This window comes from Chiloscyllium punctatum, chromosome 17 (genome assembly GCF_047496795.1).
Source record: "Chiloscyllium punctatum isolate Juve2018m chromosome 17, sChiPun1.3, whole genome shotgun sequence".
Lineage (NCBI taxonomy): Eukaryota > Metazoa > Chordata > Chondrichthyes > Orectolobiformes > Hemiscylliidae > Chiloscyllium > Chiloscyllium punctatum.
In genome coordinates, this window is record NC_092755.1 from 95,574,734 (window position 1) to 95,596,194 (window position 21,461).

Consider the following 21,461-nt stretch of genomic DNA (forward strand, 5'->3'; position numbering starts at 1 on the left):
CATCCCATGCCTAATACCATCAAAATTGGCCTTTCTCCAATTTAGAACTTCAACTTTTAGATCTGGTCTATCCTTTTCCATCACTATTTTGAAACTAATAGAATTATGGTCCCAAAATTCTCCCCCACTGACAACTCAGTCATCTGCCTTGCCTTATTTCCCAAGAGTAGGTCAAGTTTTGCACCTTCTCTAGTAGGTGCATCCACATACTGAATCAGAAAAAATTCTTGTACACACTTAAAAAAAATTCTCTCCATTTAAACCCTTAACACTATGGCAGTCCCACTCTGTGTTTGGAAAGTTAAAATCCCCTACTATAACCACCCTATTATTCTTAGAGTTAACTGAGATCTCCTTACAAATTTATTTCTCAATTTCCCTCTGATTATTAGGGGGTCGATAATACAATCCCAGTAAGGTGACCATCCCTTTCTTACTTCTCAGTTCCACCCAAATAACTTCCCTGGATGTATTTCCAGGAATATCCTCCTTCAGTACAGCTGTAATGCTATCCCTTGTCACTACTGCCCTCCTCTCTTGCCTCCCTTTCTGTCCTTCCTGTAGCATTTGTATTCTGGAACATTACGCTGCCAGTCCTGCCCATCCCTGAGCCATGTTTCTGTAATTGCTCGGATATCCCAGTCCCATGTTCTGAACCATGTCCTGAGCTCATCTGCCTGCTCATGATCTCATGCAAAAACTTCCAACCTTTGCTCAGTCACATTAATGCTGACAATGAAGTAAGGCAACTAGTTTAGAACCTAACTTGATTTACTGCCACAACCCAATTTTCAAACTCTCCTGAGGAAGTAAACACAGCCAGAGGCTTCATTCTCAATGAGAAAAATCATGCAAGACTGGCCTTGCCTCATAGCAGCATTCCTGCTGTCAAGTAATTATCCAGATTGAAATAGTAATAGAATAGAATAGAATAAATCTTCAATCTTATCATAATTAATTGTTTTTAAACAGGTAAATAAGGATTTTTAAAAAATCAAACTTTTAAAAAAGGGAAATTTGGTTGATAATTAACTGCATAAGTTGATTAGAATGCTTTTTTTTGAAAATTGAGGCTAAAGCAGTCTATAAAATGACATCAGACAGTTTCATAAAGAAAATATTAGTTTGTGGTTAATTTTAGGACTCGAGAAGACTTTATAAAATTGCACAGAAATGATGGACTTATTCACCTGTTTGTAATATACCATTGTAATTCCAATCTCACAGAAAAATGTACCATGAGTGGGAGCACTGAACTTATATCTATCCTTCACCACTTCAGCAATTGTCTGGATAGTGAAATTTGTATGGAGCTGTAATTTAACATCACAAGATTGGGATACAACTCAGCCTGATTTTAGCTGCAACCAGCCAAATACTTTAGTGTCAGTTTGCCTTCTGCGCTATAGGTGTAATTTCATGTAGATTTCACGTAAATGCACCACAGAGGTCATGTTTAAGTGAGACAATCGAGGTATGCACACCATTTTAAATCGGCATGGTATGTCACTACGAAAAACTCCCGATTCCAAAGCCTCCACATGTCCTCCTACGTAAGTCTCTGAATCAAGCACATGACCATCGTTTGTTAGTTTATTAAAGACTTGTTCCTGCTTGTTTGGGAAGATTATATTGGCATGAAAAGCCTGCACCATGAGGAGTGCCTCACAAAGCGTTCCAGAACCTTTTCTGAGCACCTGACGGAAACAAAGCAGAAATGACAATAAGGAATGAAAATATGTTTAATCATTTGATTACACAGAAATTTAGTACAGAAAGTTGGAAACTAACTGCATCAACCTTACTAGATACTTGTGGGTGGCACAGTGGTTAGCACGATTGCCTCACAGCGCCAGAGACCTGGGTTCAATTCCTGCCTCAGGCAACTGTCTGTGGAATTTGCACATTCTCCCCCTGTCTGCGTGGGTTTCCTCCGGGTGCTCCGGTTTCCTCCCACACTCCAAAGATGTGCAGGTTAAGTGAATTGGCCATGCTAAATTGCCCGTAGTGTTAGGTGAAGGGGTAAATGTAGGGGAATGGGTCTGGGTGGGTTGCTCTTTGGAGGGTCGGTGGGAATTGTTGGGTCGAAGGGTCTGTTTCCACACTAGAAGTAATGTAATCTACTTTCTTCATATAAAATGCAAAAACTGCCAAATTATTGACATTTTAAAACATTAGAGCCATCTTGTGGCAGCAACTGTGCATTGCAAACAACATCTTGATGATAACTCCAACCAATGTGGAAACAGGTTTGAGCCACTGTCTCATCATACAACAGATTGTTGATCTGCTTTTCAAACCTATTTATTTGCCTTTTATACAAATTTCTTGATACCTGTATCACCAAAATCATCAGTCACTGAGAAATGTGAATTGAAATATTCAAAACTTTTTGGGAGGGATTGGATTTTCAGATCTTTGTGAAGAAGTGCTTTCAGATTTTCCTTCTGATCTGCTGAGCTCCATTAACATTATGCCTCCTTTTTGTGTGTAACCCCACCAAAGGAAATGGTTCTTTCTGTATCTACCCTATCAAATACTTTTATTCCAAATACTATTAGAGATTAATATTTTTATAAATTAGATCAGCCTTCAAAATTTAAACAAGGCAATTTTATGCTAACTGCTCTCAACTACCCTTTCAACTGATACACTGGTGAATCTGCACTATCCTGAAGTTTAGTGCCCAAAACGTACAATTCTCCAGCTGGTGTGGTTTGCACAACTCAAAACACCACTATTATATTCCCGTCCATTATTGATCACATTTTGTATCTGAAAATTACCTTTTCATGATCTGCATACATTAAACACAATTCTCTACTCCTCCACATCCATTCCAATTTTTTTTCACAACTCAAATGGATGACCTTACACCTCTACATGTCACTAGATTTGCAAATTTGTCACAAGCCAAAGCTTTCAACTTACTGGAAATTGAATTTTTAATATTTCCAAGTCTGTTTTTAGCTCAGAAGTAACCCATGTACCTTAATTGCTTTTTAAGTGGAAAAAATTCTTTCCTATCTTAAATCATTCTGGGCCCCGAAACGTTCTGGCTAAATAAAAATAAAGTAAAACTTAGAAGATATGTAGTTGGACAAGAGCAGATCCAGGTGACCTCTGAATTTCTCTTGTCCTTCCATTTTTGACAACGTGCAATTTTCATTTATGGTGACAAACAGATACTTGGCTTGGGAAGTCTACAGTTCTACGAGAAGGCACAAGGACAAACTAATATACCATCACTTCTTGGAACAACATGCTAACTAAGGCACTGTCTTACAGGGGTATTATTTTTACTTTTTTCTGTAATTATGTAATATTTAATCCCTTAAAATGGTACAAGGAAATCAATCTTTTAATCTGGTTACAGATGGTCATAGTTTAACTTTTGACAGAACCACTCTGCTCCAAATTTCATTACAACTTTGATCCAGAAAAGAGCATCCACCCATATTCAAACAAGCCTGGAACAAAAAAAAAATCTGAGGGAAGTTAGAAAACTCCCTGGCCCTGAAACCATTCCAGATGAAGCAGAAATTAGTTATTTTTGTTGGAAACCCATCACAGCCACCTCAAAACACCAGAAAGAACAAGAGCAGTGTTGTCACTGTAAAGCCATTATCTCCAAGCACCATCTTGACATGGATTTGATGCTGCCTTTTCTTGGCTGCATTAATTCTGTACTGAAAATAATTATAGGAACTCCATCAGAAAGACTGCAGCTGCTCAAGAAGGTACATCAGCATTTTTCAAGATAACAAAGTTGAACAATAAATACATGATTGTGAGCATTACCCAAATGGAGTACTAATTGAAGGAAAACCTCCTCAAGACTTTATATCCATACCTCATCAGGTTCCATAGGGATGATTGTACACAAGGCAAAAATGAAGGGGTGCACATACTTCATGTACATGTAATAGGTAGCCACAGCATCAGACACTGAGTATGTGGCTAAAGTCTGCAATAGAAAATAAAGGTCCATTAATAATTAGCCATCCATAATTCCACTACTTTTGGTTGCAGGTCATCACTTTAAAACTTTTAAGAAATAAAACGACGTTGATGATTTTAGCAGTACATATTTCTACACTTCAATGAAACTGCAACTTGTATTTGTAATGCAAACTCTTCCCTCCACCAGGACAATATCATATACCCTCAGGTGTATTATAGTCTCCCCTTCACAACTATTATCATCTTTGGGTCTCAGCAGTCTTCAATCCCGAGGATTGAGTTCCCCTACATGGTAGCCCATGTTAAACCAACAATCAACCCTACAACATTTCCTGAGTGGACTGACCTCCACTCCTGCATGATTTTCCCAGTTTCCTGACCAATAGCAACACCATTCAGTGCCTTAAAATTTTATGCTTAAAGTTGAGTGTGAATTATAATTTCCTGGCACTCAGAATTCTGTGCAAAAGGTTGAAACCTTGTCTGTTTTGTTATGTGTTTTAGGATTGTTACAATTGTCTTCTACAATTATATAGCTTGGGTTTTTTTATTCGTGTGATGATCTTATGTTCTGTTGTTCAAGACTATCTGCAGCCTTGTATAAATAGATTTCAGTGACTAATTACCACATTAACTAAAGACACAAAAAAAACAATCAAACCAAGCTTTTATTCTGGGACCTGATTTATAGTATCATCAAGTGGGATCATAACATTGGCCACTTGACCTCAGTCAAAGTACATATGCTAATTTCCAATGTCTCCACCCTCAGTGATAAAGTTATTGCCTTCAGATTCTTCACTGATGGCTTCCACATCAGTTATATCATTTTAGAGTCAGAGAGATGTACAGCAGGAAAACAGACCCTTCGGTCCAACCCGTCCATGCTGACCAGATATCCCAACCCACCTGCCAGCACCCAGCCCAGATCCCTCCAAACCCTTCCTATTCATATACCCATCCAAATGCCTCTTAAATGTTGCAGTTGTACCAGCATCCACTACTTCCTCTGGCAGCTCATTCCATACACGTACCACCCTCTACGTGAAAAGGTTGCCCCTTAGGTCCCTTGTATATCTTGCCCCCCTCACCCTAAACCTATGCCCTCTATTTCTGGACTCCCCCACCCCAGGGAAAATACTTGTCTATTTATTGTATCCATGTCCCTCAGGATTTTAGAAACCTCAATGGAGGTGACCCCTGAGCCTCCGCGCCCCAGGGGAAACAGCTCCAGCCTATTCAACCTCTCCGCATAGATCAAATCTTCCAACCCCGGCAACATCCTTGTAAATCTTTTCTGAAACCTTTCATGTTTCTGGGTCCAAATGGCTAGTTCTCCTAGTCTTCAATGAGATCTAACCTTGCTAACCAGTCTCTCATGGGGAAACCTTGTTGAACGCCTTACTGAAGTCCATATGGAGCACATCCACTCCTTTGCCCTCAACAATTGTCTTTGTTACTTCTTCAAAAAACTCAATCAAGTTTGAGACATGATTTCCCATGCACAAAGCCATGTTGACTATCCCTAATCAGCCCTTGCCTTTCCAAATACATGAAAATGCTGTCCCTCAGGAATCCCCCCCCAACAACTTGCCCACCACCAACGTCAGGCTCACCAGTCTAGAGTTCCTTGGCTTGTCCTTACCACCTTTCTTAAACGATGGTGCCACGTTAGCCAACCTAGAGTCTTCTGGCACCTCACCTGCAACTATCAATGATACAAATATCTCAACAAGGGCCCCAGCAATCATCTCTCTAGCCTCCCACAGAGTTCTAGACTACACCTGATTAGGTCCTGAGGATTTATCCACTTTTATTCATTTCAAGACATCCAGCACTTCCTCCTCTGTAATATGGACATTTTTCAGGACGTCACCATCGATTTCCCCAAACTAATGCAAAATACTCGTTTAGTATCTCCCCCATCTCCTGCAGCTCCACACAAAGGCTGCCTTGCTGATCTTTAAGGGGCCCATACTCTTCCTAGTTAACTTTTTGTTCTTAATATATTTTGTAAAAACCCTTTCGGTTCTCCTTAGCCCTATTTGCCAAAGCTATGTCATGTCCCCTTTTTGACCTCCTGGTTTCCCTCTTAAGTATACTCTAAGGATTCACTCAATCTCTCCTGTCTATACCTGACATATGCTTCCTTCATTTCTTAACTAAACCCTACCATATTTCTTACAAAAGCACATTCTTCTATTCCACCAAGTTTCTAATGATACAACCTCCTCAGAGATATACTCGTTCATTCTTTTAACTATTGATCTCCTTGTCACCTTCTAGTGCTGGTCATTTCAGCTTTTCCAAACATGTATTATTACGTGTTGTTATTACCTGTGGTTCTTCAGTGGCCATTCGACACATATCTTCAGGATCTAATTCCACAGGGTCATACCCGAGTTTGGCTTTAGCTGCAGCTTTCAAGTTCTGGCTACCTACAGGGAGGTAGCTGTCTCGTTTCACCCACCTGGTTTGAAAGGGGCATCCAATTTAAAAACATTATTTCAGTCTAACAAAAATCCAAGAGGAAAATGAAAATATTATCTTAACACATGGAATGAAGAATCTTAGCAACTTGTTTTTATTGCTCATTCAAGACAACATAGGCATTGCTGGCTGAGCTAACACTTATTGATCATTCCAAGTTGCTGTGGAATAGGTGGTGTTGGGGTGCTTTTTAGAACTGCTACAGACCTTCAGATTTAGAAACGTAGTTCCAGGATTTTTCCCCAGTGACTATGAAGGAATAGTGATGCAGCTCTAAATCAGGATGTTGTGTGGTTTGAAAAGGGATTTGTTAGTGGTGTTGCTTCCAGACATCTGCCTTCATCATTCAATATGGTCAAGATTGTAGGTTTAGCAATTCCTTTCGAAGAAGCCTTGGTGAGTTATTGCAGCAAATCATGTACATGGCACATACTGCTGCTTCTATACATTACTGGTAAAAGGAGTCAATACTGAAGGGGTTGGATATGAGTTGACTTGATTTATTGTCATGTGTACCTAAGTACAACAAAAAGTTTTGTTTGCAAACATTACAGGCAGATCACTGTTAAGCAATGACATACAAATCCTAAAGGTGAAAAACAAACTTGGACAGAGTGAGACATACAGGTTACACCGCACAGGACCTGTGCGAGGCAAGAACATTAACTCTATCGTTATTATTTGAAGTTAGAGAGGCCATTCATTAGTCTAATAACAGCAGGGAATAAGCTGTTCTTGAACCTGTTGGTGCGTGTGTTCTGGCTTCTGTATCTTCTGCTTGACAAAGGAGGTTGTAAGAGATCATTACTGGGATGGTAGGGGACTTCAACAATGTCGGTAGTCTTTTTGCGGCAACAAGAGGTGTAAATGGAGTCCATGGATGGGAAGTTGGATTCCATGATGGTGTGGCCTGTACACACAACCTTCTGTAGTTTCTTACAGTACTGGATAGAGCAGTTGCCGTACCAGGCTGTTGTGCACCCAAACAGTATGCTTTCTGTGGTGCATCTTCAAAAGTTGGAGAGTGTCCTTATGGACATGCCAAATTTCTTGAGTCGCCTGAGGAGGAGACATGTTGTGCCTTCTTAATGTGGGAAGTCCAAGACAGGTTGTTGGTTATCATCACTCCTAGGAATTTGATGCTCTCAACCTCTGCTGCATTTATATGGGGTGGGGGGAAGCATGTTCTCATCTGCTCTTCCTGAAGTCAATGATCAGTTTTTGGTTTTGCTGACATTCAAAGAGAGGATTTTAATCAATGCGTCACGACACCAAGCCCTCTATTTCATTTCCGTATTCTGACTCATCACGTATCACGTGATCACATGTAGTCAGCAAACTTGTAGATGGCATTTGTTCAGCATTTGACTACACATTTGGAGTGTACAGGGAGCCTGGAAATGCATCTTTATGGGTCTCCAGTGTGGAGTGTTATCAGGGAGAAGGTATAGTTGTCTACATTCACAGGTTGCGGTCAATAGATCAGAAAGCCGAGGATCCAGTTGTTGAGGACGGAACAAAGACCAAGGTCTCCGAGTTTTGAGTTCAGTCTGGAAGGTCTAATGGCATTGAAGACAGAGCTGTAGTCAATGGTCAAGAGTCTGACAGAAGTGTCCTTGTTTTCCAGATGTTCCAGGGACAACTGCAGGGCTAGAGAAATGGTGTCCATTATGGACCTGTTACATCGATAGACAAATTGCAGGGGATAGAAGCAGGCCGCTTTGTTCCGAATGGTGTCAGCTTGAATGTTGTTAGTGCAGCATCCATCCAGGAAAGTTGAGAGCATTCAATCATGCCACTAGCCTGTGCTTTGTAGATGCTGGACAGGCAGTGGGGAAACAAGAGCGAAACGTTCCTTGCTCCAGACCTATCCTGCAGCCACAGTATGCATTTCACTCGTCAAGTTCAGTTTCTGGTCAAATGTAACCCTGAAGATGTTGATCACTGGGAAGGTATCAGGGAAGAAATCTGTAATGACAATGCTGTGAAAAGACAAAGAGCAATGGTGTTTCTCATATGGGAGATAGTCATTGCTTAGAAAGAAAGTCACTTGCTGCTTATTAGCCCATTCTTGGATGATAATTTATTCTTGCTGCATATGAAGAGTCGCAAATGATGAACAATATTTTGCAATCAGTGAACATCCTCACGTCTGACTTTATGGTGTCTGTCTGGTCATCATTGATGTAGTTGACAATGGTTGGGCACAGGGCACCACCCTGAAACACTCCTGCAGTAATGCCTTGGGGCTGAGATAATTGACCCCAACAACCAGAAACATCTTCCTTTATCTAGCTGTGATTCCAATCAGTAGGCAATGGTCCACAGTTAGACTTTAGATCTGATCTGTTGCTCATGGGATTGCTTCACCTCTCTATTCCATGCTGCTTGCACAGCCCTGTCAGGTGTCCCTGCATTTTCTCAAGATAAGAGTTACTCCTCCCATTACTTTGCAGCTTGTAGTTCAACTTTTCAACAGCAATTCTCTTTTAAAAGTGCTGTGGCTACAAAAACAACTGCGCATTAGTCCCAGTCGAATTCATGTTGCTTGTCATCTGTGTGTGTGGCTACTAAGGATAGCTGGTCGTGTCGTGTCGTATCCATGAACACCAACTAGCCACGAAACGACACGACCAGCTATCCTTAGTAGCCACACACACAGATGACAAGCAACATGAATTCGACTGGGACAACACTACCATTATAGGGCAAGCCAAACAGAGAACAGCCAGGGAATTCCTAGAGGCATGGTATTCATCCGCAGACTATCAACAAACACATCGACCTGGACCCAATATACCGGCCACTACAACGAACAGCTGGAACTGACAACCGGAAGCGGCAGAGACAGGCCACTATAAATGCCGGAGGAAACAACACAGAAGCGCTTCACAGGAGGCTCCCAAGCACTGAGGATGTCACCTAGACAGGGGACGAAACGTCTGCAAGACAAATTAAGTGGAGTTGAAGTGCCCAGCAGCCATGATTGAATGGCGGAATGGACTCGATGGGCCGAATGGCCTTACTTCCACTCCTATGTCTTATGGTCTTATAAATTCCCAGCTTGGCGAACAGAAGTCACTGCTTAAATAACAACAGAATTTCATCCCAATCTGGACACAGTCACATGCAAATCATGTATACATTTTCTTGATAATCCCACGCAACAGGAAGAAGACTTTTCCTTGATAATCATCCTGCTTACTACTCAGGTGGGAGGACATTTCTGTAGAAGTGATCTGTCTGCTGCCTGAAAACTCAGTTGGTTAATGCTCAGTATGGAATTCAGCCACGTAGACTAAAGGGCTCTCTTTTTACATTCCGCCTCAATGCTGGTTGAAGCCTGGCTGAAATCAGACAATTCATCTCGGGATTTGGAGATGTCGATGTTGGACTGGGGTGTACAAAGTTAAAAATCACACAACACCAGGTTATAGTCCAACAGATTTAATTGGAAGCACGAGCTTTCGGAGCACTGATCCTTCATCAGGTGGTTTTGGAATATAAAATCGTAAGACACAGAATTTTTGGCAAAACTTTGCAGTGTGATGTTACTGAACTTATATGTTGAAAAAGATCTGGATTGTTTGTTAGTCTCTCATCTTTTAGAATGAACTGGTTTCAGTTCTTTCATATGTAAATCTCAGAACTTTTTTGAAGTTACATTCTCAAATGAACTTTAACACTTGGTATCATGTCGGACCAAATAATGCATTGAAGGTGTGAGCTGCCCTGCGTGGGACAATCTGTGCCACAACGGTCAGACTGATTCTAATCTAAACAATGGATTTACAGAATCTTACATGGATTCATGCAATTTTTAAGCAAAATAAAATGTAATTCTGCAAATACAAATAAACCACACACACTTATATGTGCATGTGTGCGTGTGCGCGTGATTGTGTGTTTGTGCGCGCGTGTGCGTAGGAGTGTCTGTGCATCTGTGTGCGTGCATCAGTCTGTGTGTATAGTGCAATGGGGTCACCTGTAGTGTGACATGAACCCAAGGTCCTAGTTGAGGTAATCTCCATGGGTACCAAATTTGGCTATCAGCCTCTGCTCAGCCACTTTTCATTATTGCCAAAGTCTGCCTTGGAGGACGGTCAACCGAAGGTCCGAGGTCAAATGTCCTGGACCGCTGAAGTGTTCTCTGACTGGTAGGGAACACTCCTGTTAGTTGATTGTTATACAGTGTCCATTCATCTGTTGCCACAGCCTCTGCTTGGTCTCGCCAATGTACCATGCCTTGGGGCATCCTTCCCTGCAGCGTACAGGATAGACAACATTCACGGAGTCACGTGAGTAACTACATGGTGAGAAGTGTCCCCAAGCATAATGGTGGCATCCATGTTGACACTCTGACATGTCTTGCAGTGTCCACCATGACAAGTTGTACGGTATTGTCCTGAAAGCCGGGCAGTTTGCTATGAACAATGATCTGTTTCAGGTTTGGTGATCATTTATAGGTGAGAAGTGGAGGTGTGGGGAAAGTCTTGGCGAGGTGCTCATCCTCATTGATAATGTGCTGCAGGCTGCGAAGACCATGGCATAGTTTTTCGGCTCCTGGGAAGTACTGGACAATGAAGGGTACCCTGTCAGTTGCATCCAGTGTCTGCTTCCTGAGGCAATCATTACGGTTTCTCACTGTGGCATGTCAGAACTGACAGTCGATGAGTTGAGCATTGTACCGTGCTCTTACAAAAGCATCCTTGAGTATTTCCAGGTGCCCGTCACGTTCCTCCTCATCTGAACAGATCCTGTGTATGCGTAGGGCTTGCCCATAGGGGATGGCTGTTTTAATGCATTTCGGGTGGAAGCTGGAGAAGTGTAGCATCGTATGGTAACCTATGGGTTCGCGGTAGAGTGAGATGCTGAGGTGCCCATCCTTGATGGAGATGCTACACAACTTCCAGGAGTCCTGGGAGAAGTCACTGAAACAACTACAAAGTGATATCAACGAGTTTCATCTCACCATGGGCTACTCTCTACTATCTGTCTCATTCTTGGACACTTGCATCTCCATCAATGATGGGTACCTCAGCACCTCACACTACCGCAAACCCACAGATAACCTCACGATGCTACACTTCTCCAGCTTCCTGATGAAGGGCTTTTGCCCGAAACGTCGATTTTGCTGCTCATTGGATGCTGCCTGAACTGCTGTGCTCTTCCAGCACCACGAATCCAACAATGAAAAGTGGCCAAGCAGAGCTGATAGTCAGGTTTGGTACTCAAGGGGATGGCCTCAACCGGGACCTTGGGTTTGTGTCACACTACAGGTGACCCCATTGCGAGAGAGAGGCACACACATACACACAAAATATAACATCTAAACGGCAGGTATGTAGTATTGAATGAGGAAACTGAGTGAAACTGTGTTGCTCTCAGTTAAAGCCAGCAGATGTTCATGACTTTGGCCTACATGAGTTATTGGAGGTCAAATATTTTCTTCCTCCTTTTGCTAATCTCACTCTTAGCTGACAGAATGCATTGATATCTTGCTAGATGACGATGTTTAGTGTCACTGGTTTCAATGTTATCTGTGTTCAAACGAGGACTGGAGAGTAGTTAATGTGCCTTCATTTAAGAAAGGCTGTAAGGAGAAGTCTGGGAACTATAAACCTGTGAGTCTGATATCCATGGTTAGGTAGAATTTTGGAGGCACCTGAAAGATAGGGTTTACATGCATTTGAATGGGCAAGGAATGATTCAGGATATTCAACAGGTAGGCTAATTAGTAAATTTAGATCACGTGGGATTCAGGGTGACTTTGCCAACTGGAGATGGTAGGTGTCAGAGGGTAGTGGTGGAGGGCTGTTTCTCAGACTGGAGGCCTGTGACCAGCAGTGCTCCACAGAGATCAATACTGGGTCCACTTTTGCTTGGCATTTATAGAAACAATTTGGATGAGAATATCGGAGGCATGGTCAATAGTTTTGTGGATGACACCAAAATTGGTGGTACAGTGGACAGTGAAGGTAATCACAGATTACAAAAAGATCTTGACCAATTGGGCCAATGGGCTGAGGCATGGCAGATGGAGTTTAATTTGGATAAATGCAAGGTGTTGCATTGCATTTTGATTAATGGTAGGGTCCTGGCAGTGGTGTGGAACAGAGAGACCAAGGGTTCAGGTACATAATACTTTGACATTTACATCACAGGTAGACAGGGGTTTAGGCATTTAGCATGCTTGCCTTCATTGCGCAGAAAATTGAGTATAGGAGTTGGGACATCATGTTGAGGCTGTACAGGGTGTTGGTGAGGGTTCTTCTGGAGTACTGCATGCAGTTCTGGTTACCCTGTTATAGGAAGGATATTACTAAATGTAGAGGGTGCAGAAAAGATGTACCAGTATATTGCTAGGATTGCAGGGCTTGAGTTGTACAAATAGGCTACACAGGTTGAGGCCTTTTTCCACTGGAAGAGAGGTTGAGGGATGACTTTGCAGAGGTTTATAAAAATCAGGAGGGGCATAGATAAAATAAAAAGTAAAGGTATTTTCCCAAAGGTATGCGAGTTCAAAAGTAGGGGGCATATTTTTAAGGTGGGAGGAGAAAGCATGTGAGGAGCAACTTTTTAAAAAATATAGAGTGGTTAGTACATGGAATGAACTGCTGGAGGAAGTGGTGAATGCAACTAGTTTACAATGTTTAAAAGACATTTGGATAAGTACATGAATGGGAAATGTTTGGAGGGATATGGGCCAACTGCTGGCAGGTGGGACTAGTTAGTTTGGGGATGTGGTCAGCATGGACTAGTTGAACCAAAAGGGTCTATGACTGGGATTCATTTCCTCTGGGTACACTTACATGAAGATTTATTGCAGCACACTGATCGTCACATTTCTGATTATTGAGAAAGAAATTGGGTTTTGCTTATAGGACAGCAGACAATTGTCCTCAATCTCAGGATGACACTATAATGAAGGTCACAAATATAATTGTTACTGCTAAGAATGGAATACGTTAATAAGATTTGTTTTCAAATATATTACTGGTAGGAAATGGAAGTTTCCACTTTGACATTACCAGTCAAATGGTGAAATTACCCTCTCAAACGCACAATTACAGACAACTTCATCAACTCATATCTCCTACCTGTAGCAGTCCATGTGAATGCTCTGACTAGCTTTGAACTCGCCCTGACTATCCTTCTGAAAGCCAATCTCCTTGTACATGTTCAAACCATGCACAGCAGCTCGTGCCTCCACAAAAGGCCTGGAAAGCAGATATTAAGTAAATATTAGTTCTGAAAAACATATTATATCACTCTTCCACTTCCCATTGCAAAGTAAATGGTTTCAAATGAGACAGTGGATTGTATACTCTACATGCAAAATATTGGAGACATCTGGTGTCGAAAATTAATATTGCAATTACCATTAAAATGTTTTCCTCTCTACATCTGTTAATCAGATTTCCTCAATTCCTACCATGTCAAAACAAGATTAGAGAAAGTTTGGGCTGGAATAACCATATTCAAAAGGAATTATGTTTTGGAAGAAAGATTAAGCATAACCAGAAGTAAAACTATCTAGAAATTAAAGCTTTACGTTCCTTTTTATTATAAGGATACATGAAATTGCATGACATTCAGAATTAGCAGTCAGAAAGGGCTATTAATCAATGAATTGTAAATTACTATAAAATTGAAACATTAGTCAAAATTATACATAGAAGACTTCTCAACTCTTGATGAACATGCCAGGCAATTATAGAATATGTAATACAAAGCAGGCCATTTGGCCCAAAAACTCCACGATCCATCTAAAATCTTCCATCTTTTCTCTTAACCAAATCTGTAAATCTTTCCAATCCTTTCTCTCTCATAATTACTTAAGAACTTAGAGTTTTCTGTAGGCGTCCGAAAAATTCCAGAGATGTAGAGGAAAGGATAGCAAAGACGATTCTGGATAGGAGTGAGTGTAACAGGGTAGTTGTGATGGGGGACTTTAACTTTCCAAATATGGACTTGAAATACTATAGTTTGAGTACTTTAAGTGGGTCACATTTTGTCCATTGTGGGCAGGAGGGTTTTCTGACACAGTATGCAGACAGGCCAACAAGAGGCGTGGTCACATTGGATTTGGTACTGGGTCATGAACCAGTGTTAGATTTGGAGGCCGGTGAGCACTTTGGTGATGGCAACCACAATTTGTTTATGTTTACTTTAGTGATGGAAAGGGAGGAGGGCAGGAGTTATAGTTGGGGGAAAGGCAATTATGGTGCGATTAGGCAAGATTTCGGATGCATAGTTAATTAAAACTTCAGCATCAATTTGCTTTCATTGGGCCTTTACTGATGTGTGTCACAACTTCGAGAGATTCTGTATTTATAACCTTGTGTCCCTTTGAAATTACTTGATTTGGCAATCATGCACATTTTACAAAAACCTTATCTTCCTGTATTGTGCAGAAGCTGTACCCCACCAATGTGAAGTCTGCAAATTTAAAGTTGTGTTTTAATTCCAAGTTCTAAATCATAAACATAGACTATGTACAAGCTTCCACCAACACTAATCTTTGTGGGGCTTCCACTTCTCACTCTGCATACCAAACAGACTGTTCGGGATTAATTTTTGTTCTGAATCATAATATTACAACACTGCTAACGTACGGTAGCTGATTTAACATGGTTAAGCATGACATAAGTAAGCTTATAAACCATCAGATTTTATTTTCTGCACTGTAATTTGCTGCGTAAATAATATTTACTGTTATTTAAAGGTTACGTGCTGTGACAGAGTTCCACAAAAGGGACAGTAAGTTAAAAATAAAACCTCAATGAGAAGACTAGATAAAGTGAAAATATCACTGGCAGCAAATCTGGACACAACCATTCACTCCAGCTAGAAACACTCCAGAGCAATCACTGTTGTATGAACAATAAAAACACTCACCAATCAAAAGAATCACCATTATATGTCACAAGTATGTTAGGCTTTGTTTCTTGAAGGTGTTCAAACCACCTACGAATTAAGCTTGCCTAAACAAAAAAAAAAATCACTATTTGAAAAGACGACTTTTACAAATGGCTGAAATATTTTCTGAAAAACAAGGAAATCATGTGCTGGACAGAGCTGGGATCTGTGAAATTGGGTCTCCAGCCCTAAATAGCCAGCACTGGACATTCAACCATGAGGCCTTAGTACAAAAAGTTAAAGTACTGAACAAAACAATTCCAAATACAAAAAAGGTATAAAATCAACTAATAACTTCATCAAACAGATTTCACTGACCTCATCTGGTTCATTAAAAACACAAAAAGGGCCCTCATATTCTGGCTTTGGTGTAAACTCAAAATCCTCAATATCTTCAGACACAATTTCCCTGTTTGTAATCAAATAGCCCTGTAAAAAGAGAGACAGAAGTATTATGTTTGCTAGTCATTTCTAAGCATACATGAATTACTGTTCTGTAGGACATCAGCAGCACTTGGCAAGAATCCAACAACTTGCATTTATCACCTTTAACATGTAAAGACTAATACATATCAGAGGCTTAACTAGAAGCTGCACCAAAAATGGATACAATGGGGGAACCTAATGCTTGGTCAAATAGGTGCATTTTAACAAGGACCTTAAACCAAAAAAAAAATCAAAGGCTGGGTGATTAGAACATAGAACATTACAACGCAGTACAGGCCCTTTGGCCCTCAATGTTGCGCTGACCTGTCATACCAAACTGAAGCCCATCTAACGTACACTATTCCATGTACGTCTATATGCTTGTTAAAGGCACAGTTGCTTATGTTTAAGAGTTTATATAAGTGCCATAGTTGGTTGAGCTGAGAATTGTGGGAGAGAGAGCAAAAGTGAAGGGAGGATTACAAGATGAAGAGGTGAGGCTCAAACGTGACTGGGAAACAATAGGAAACTGCAGGACTGGAGTAATGGCTGAGTGGTACTTACTACAGGTTAAGATAGAGACATCAGAGATTATGAATGAACTGAAGTTTAGCGTCAGAAAGTAGAGAAATAAACTACTTTCAGTAATGTGAAGACATACCCTTGGAAGAGTTTTTTTTTAAAAAAATGCAGAAGATAGGCTGCTATAGAGGTGAAAGCGAACTGTGTAGAGGACATGGTTAAGAAGCTCATTTTTCAATAGGATGCAAGCTTCCAAACAGTCCAATTTAGTGACAAAGGAGGGGAGAAAATGGGTGACAATGTTGTGGTGTTTGCACAGAATACCAAAAGATGACTATACACCCCAAATGCTGCTGAGCCAAAATTCAAATAAAAGTTTGTAGATTCAAACAGTAGCGTTGAATATTGGTTGACTTAAAATTGGTCTCTTGTCCATCTGCATTCCACTGCTGGTCGTGTTATTTTCTCTGCCTTACTCCACAAACACTAAATTTAAAAATCTACTAGGTCTGATACTATTCCAAATTGTAATCAACCCGCTCTGTATTTTAACATTTGCAGATTTGACTTTTATTACAAACACCTAAACAAACCTGTCCATCGATCATGTAGGAAATCATCATAATCTGGTCATTCTCAGCATCTGGAAACTTTAATGGCAATTTTGTAGTCTCAATATCAAATGCCAAAACAACAGGATCCTGGAAAAGAAAAAAGTGGCGTAAACCACTGACAGAGTATGCTGTTGGAAAAATCCATCTGGCTCACTAATGTCCTTTAGTGAAGGTCCTTATCTGGTCTGGCATTTATGTGATTCCAGATCCACAGCAATGTTGTTGGTTTTTAACTCCCTTCTGAACAATTGGAGATGGGAAATAAATGCTGATCTAGTCAGCAATGTCAACATCCCACAAATGAATAAAATATTAAAGAATTTGTATAAAATAAAACAACTTTGGGTTTCATTATTAGGTGGATATTTATGCAAGTTTTCATAAAGGAATAACTACATATAAATAGCTCTATTTTAAAAATAATTTTAATTGGGTCACGAGAAATTAAGTCTCAAATTGTTTCTCTTTAAAGGCATAAATACAATTAAGTTTTACTGGCAAAAGGGACTTGATTAACTGTTACTAGAACTGGTTTCTATCACATTTGCATGAACCAAAACATTGAATGTATTACTTACTGGTCGCTCAACCAAGTCATCCCGACGTATAATCTCAGGAGGATAGGCACCGCCACGAATTCGTATATTGTACCAATGCGCCTAGGAAGCAAGATGAGTTAACCATAAAGAATCCTAATAATCTATAATCAGGTCAACACTATCAAAAATCAACTACATAATCTTCCTGAATGAAGCTTTCAAACCTTACATCACTCAGGTGTCATCTAGCCAAATACCTTAAATTCTAGTAGTAATTATCTAGTAGGAGTCACCAGTGGGACATGAGCACTAGAATAAACTTCAGGAAGAACCAGAGTTTTACCTTTCAATATATATGTTTGAAAAATAAATCTTTCCCCTGTGTCCAAGTTATTTAAAATCAAAAGGGAAATCAAACCTAAGAAATGCTTCCATGTACCACAGGTTGCTTACTCAAATGCTACTGGAAGAAGACTGGGAACAGGTCATCAGCTAAGCTCTGGGACACAAATTGTACAAGTCCCAAAATGTGTTCTCAGTGGGGGAGGACGGGAAGAAATTCACAAGCTTGAATTTAAAATTCAGTTTACACTTTCCATCATCCCAGAGAAATCATTGCTTTATTTACAGTCAGTAAAAAGCAAACAAATTTAAAATGTACATGTGGTATTGTGGATAGGAGGATGCTGCCACAACTCCTCTTTCTTTGACTGCACCTAAGGGCCTATTTGGTTTCTCCTGTAGAGGAGCAACCACCAGTGAGGCTTAATAAGAGGAATCTCCTGTCTTAACAAGCAGCAGCTTCTGCCATGATTGCTATTAGGGTTAAAAAAAAAATGACATTAGCTAGTTAGAAATCATTATCTTGGGAACAATCTTCCAAACCCCTGAATGACATGGGCAAAGACAAGAAAGTTGGGACAATTGTGAAAGATGGGTCCTGATGAACATCTTGTTGCTGAGGACAAATAGCCCCATTTCTCCTTTAAATATTGAATGATGAGATGAGATTCTTGCCCATCAGTGGAGAGAAATCCAGTTGTATCCTCATGATTATACCATCTTGCCTCAATGATATGCAGTTTCCTATTTTCCCAGCCATTGCACAGAAAGATGATAATTCCCAAAATGAATGCTAAAGTAGTAACCTGGCACACCATTTCACCAACTGCTGCACATCTCAGGGCACGTTCCATGGGCAGCAACTGCACGCATTTCCTGTCAGCAAAGTGAGTTGTCACGTACCCTCTATCTGATATTTCTGGGGCAAATAAAACCAGTGCAGTGCAGGTGCAGGTTGCTAGCACTTGACTTGGTGTACAGCTGGTCTTTAAAGACGATGCCAGGAATACCAGATGTCCAAGCAATTGCTAGTACCTCTGCCTGTGGCGAGTAGGAGAATATGATGAGTGAGTGCCATTGGGGTATGGTGCATAGTTAACAAGGTGAGTTTGGATACCTTATACTTGAAAACTCATGAGCTCACACACAAACCTTCCTTGAAACTTGCCTTAAGTCACACTTAGCCAATTATTGGCAATAATAGCTTCAAGGCTATTAGCAGACACAGATAACATCTCTAATCCCTTCAAGATCCAAAGCTATTCTTCAGCTAATTCGCTCAAGACAGTATGACATTAAATATCACATATAATAATTCATTATCTGGTAATGTGATCATACTTATATGATAATCAGCTGAAGTTTAATACACAGCCACCAACATTATCCCTTTCAGAACCATTACCATATAGAATAGTACTCACCACCTGAATCTTCAAATCAATAGAGACTCGAACATGATAAGGGACATCATATTCTCGGATGTCAATTATGTTTTCCATTTGATCAGAAATTTTTTTTGATGTTCCTTCCTCTTCAGTCACATTGCCCCCAGCCAAGGCACTACCATTACAAACAAATATCACCAAACGTAGCAAGAATTGTCACAAGATAGTATCCAACACAAGAATAACTTGACTGAAACTTACCTGATCAAAGATTCTGTTTTTTTAAATTAATATACAGTAAACAAATGACAAAAATTTTCTCTAAAAACATGACAATCTTCTATTTATTGGAGTTTCACTCTGCAAATTTACTTTGCATTCTACTTAGCCCAGATAATTTCACAGGAAGTTCAGTTGCCCTATCCCAATTACTAAGATCTTTCAGGAAAACAGGAGAAGCAAAGAAATATCTCACTGTAAAGCACCATTATGCTGCACCTTACAATTAAAATTGCATAAAATGGATCATGTCTATTCTTTGCTTTTTTCAGCTCTTTTGCAGGGTGGCAAATAAAGTTGTTGATTGTTTCTAACCAATATAGCTTCCTTATATCAACAGATAAAAGAGCTTTGAAAAGATTTATAAGAATGTTGCCAGGGTTGGAAGATTTAAACTACAGGGAGAGGCTGAATAGGCTGGGGCTGTTTTCCCTGGAGCATCAGAGGCTGAGGATTAGAAAATCATGAGGGGCATGGATAGGGTAATTAGACGAGGTCTTTTCCCTGGGGTAGGGGAGTCCAGAACAAGAGGGCATAGGTTTAGGGTGAGAGGAGAAAGATATAAAAGAGACCTAAGGGGCAACTTTTTCACAGAGGGTGGTGTGTGTATAGAATGAGCTGCTGGACGAAATAGTGGAGGTTGGTACATCTGGATGGGGATATGAATAGAAAGGGTTTAGAGGGATATGGGCTAAGTGCTGGCAAATGGGATTAGATTAGGTTAGGATATCTGGTCAGCATGGACGAGTTGGACTGAAGGACCTGTTTCCGTGTTTACATCTCTAAAATGCTATTCCAGCACTTATTACAAAGTTGAAATGAAGCAGGTCATAAAATTCATTTAGGTTTTAATGTTAATATTAAAAGTGGATTCAACAAAATGGGGTGTGGGGAAGAGTCATTGCATGTCATTAATTTTAAAAGCATATTTTTCCTTAACACTCCAATCAGACACTGGGTAATCTTGCAGCCAAGAAAGCAAATAAGTTAAATTATACATCTTTATTTGTGACCTCTTTACATGTTGTACCAATACAGTACCTTCCTGAAGGTTTCAGTACCATTTATCAAACCCCAGGCAAATTCCAAGGATATGATCCACATGTCAGGCTCAAACAAAGGGCAACAGCCATTTATCTAATTATGCTCTTGGTCTGTCAACTAATTTTTAGGAAGTCATAGAACTTTGGTTGCATTGATATTGGCAATCACCAGCAGGTGTGGGCAAGTGTTCTTCACCTTCTTTGCAGCCTCTCTTCAAATCGCAAGTATACCATCACAGAACACAGTAAATCCTTTAACACCTTTCCTGGAATAGATTATTTTTGCATTTCACTGCTTGAAAATCAATCATAAGATACAGAAAAGAAACTGGAATATAATATCTTTCAAAGCTGAAGGACATCACAAAACATCCCATCATGAATGAAATGCAGTTACTGAAGGAAATACTGAACTCCCACAAACACCAATAGGACAAAGTAATTCATTTTTGTGATGCCAATGAGGGGTAAATATTTGGCATGACACTGGGATGACTGCTTTGATATTTTACTTATTTTGCCTTGAAAACTTTTGGACAAGAATGATGAAATCTCTTGTTCACAGCCTTTTATTGAATATAGAAAGAAAGTTATTCTCCATACAACTTTTTCCACAATTTTTATTTGAAAATGCTTCATAGAATCTTTTACACACACCTGACAATTCAGTCGGGGCCTCTGTTAAGAAAGTGAATTCTTCAAACATGCTTCTTATTGTAGCTTAATAGTTCTGATCAGATAAGACATTTCAGAAGTGAAAAAAAGCATTGCATTTTGAAACAGGAGAAAACTGAAAGGATGATTAGCTGTTGCATTCCAGGCTGTAAACTGACCAATATCTGAACTGAGAGACTGAACCTTGATGCAGAAAAATATTTGCAATGTGTTGATACTTATCTTGGCAGTTTATTCGACCCCTAATCAGAACCTAAC

At 40.1% G+C, this 21,461-nt stretch overlaps 1 protein-coding gene across 3 annotated transcripts in view; it reads right to left on the reverse strand.

Moving 5' to 3' along the window:
- Positions 1-21,461, reverse strand: part of pole (polymerase (DNA directed), epsilon) — a 142,895-nt gene that overhangs the window by 106,635 nt on the left and 14,799 nt on the right. For all 3 annotated transcript variants that reach the window (XR_011963004.1, XM_072588000.1, XM_072588001.1), the window contains exons 7-15: positions 19,243-19,381; positions 17,516-17,596; positions 16,917-17,024; positions 15,694-15,804; positions 15,355-15,440; positions 13,554-13,673; positions 6,301-6,433; positions 3,854-3,967; positions 1,485-1,697 (exon numbers count right to left, since the gene is read on the reverse strand). Coding sequence is in view for 2 of the 3 variants with exons in the window: in XM_072588000.1 (XP_072444101.1) it covers positions 1,485-1,697; positions 3,854-3,967; positions 6,301-6,433; positions 13,554-13,673; positions 15,355-15,440; positions 15,694-15,804; positions 16,917-17,024; positions 17,516-17,596; positions 19,243-19,381 (1,105 nt within the window). In the remaining variant the exon portion in view is untranslated. The remainder of the gene's footprint in view (positions 1-1,484; positions 1,698-3,853; positions 3,968-6,300; positions 6,434-13,553; positions 13,674-15,354; positions 15,441-15,693; positions 15,805-16,916; positions 17,025-17,515; positions 17,597-19,242; positions 19,382-21,461) is intronic.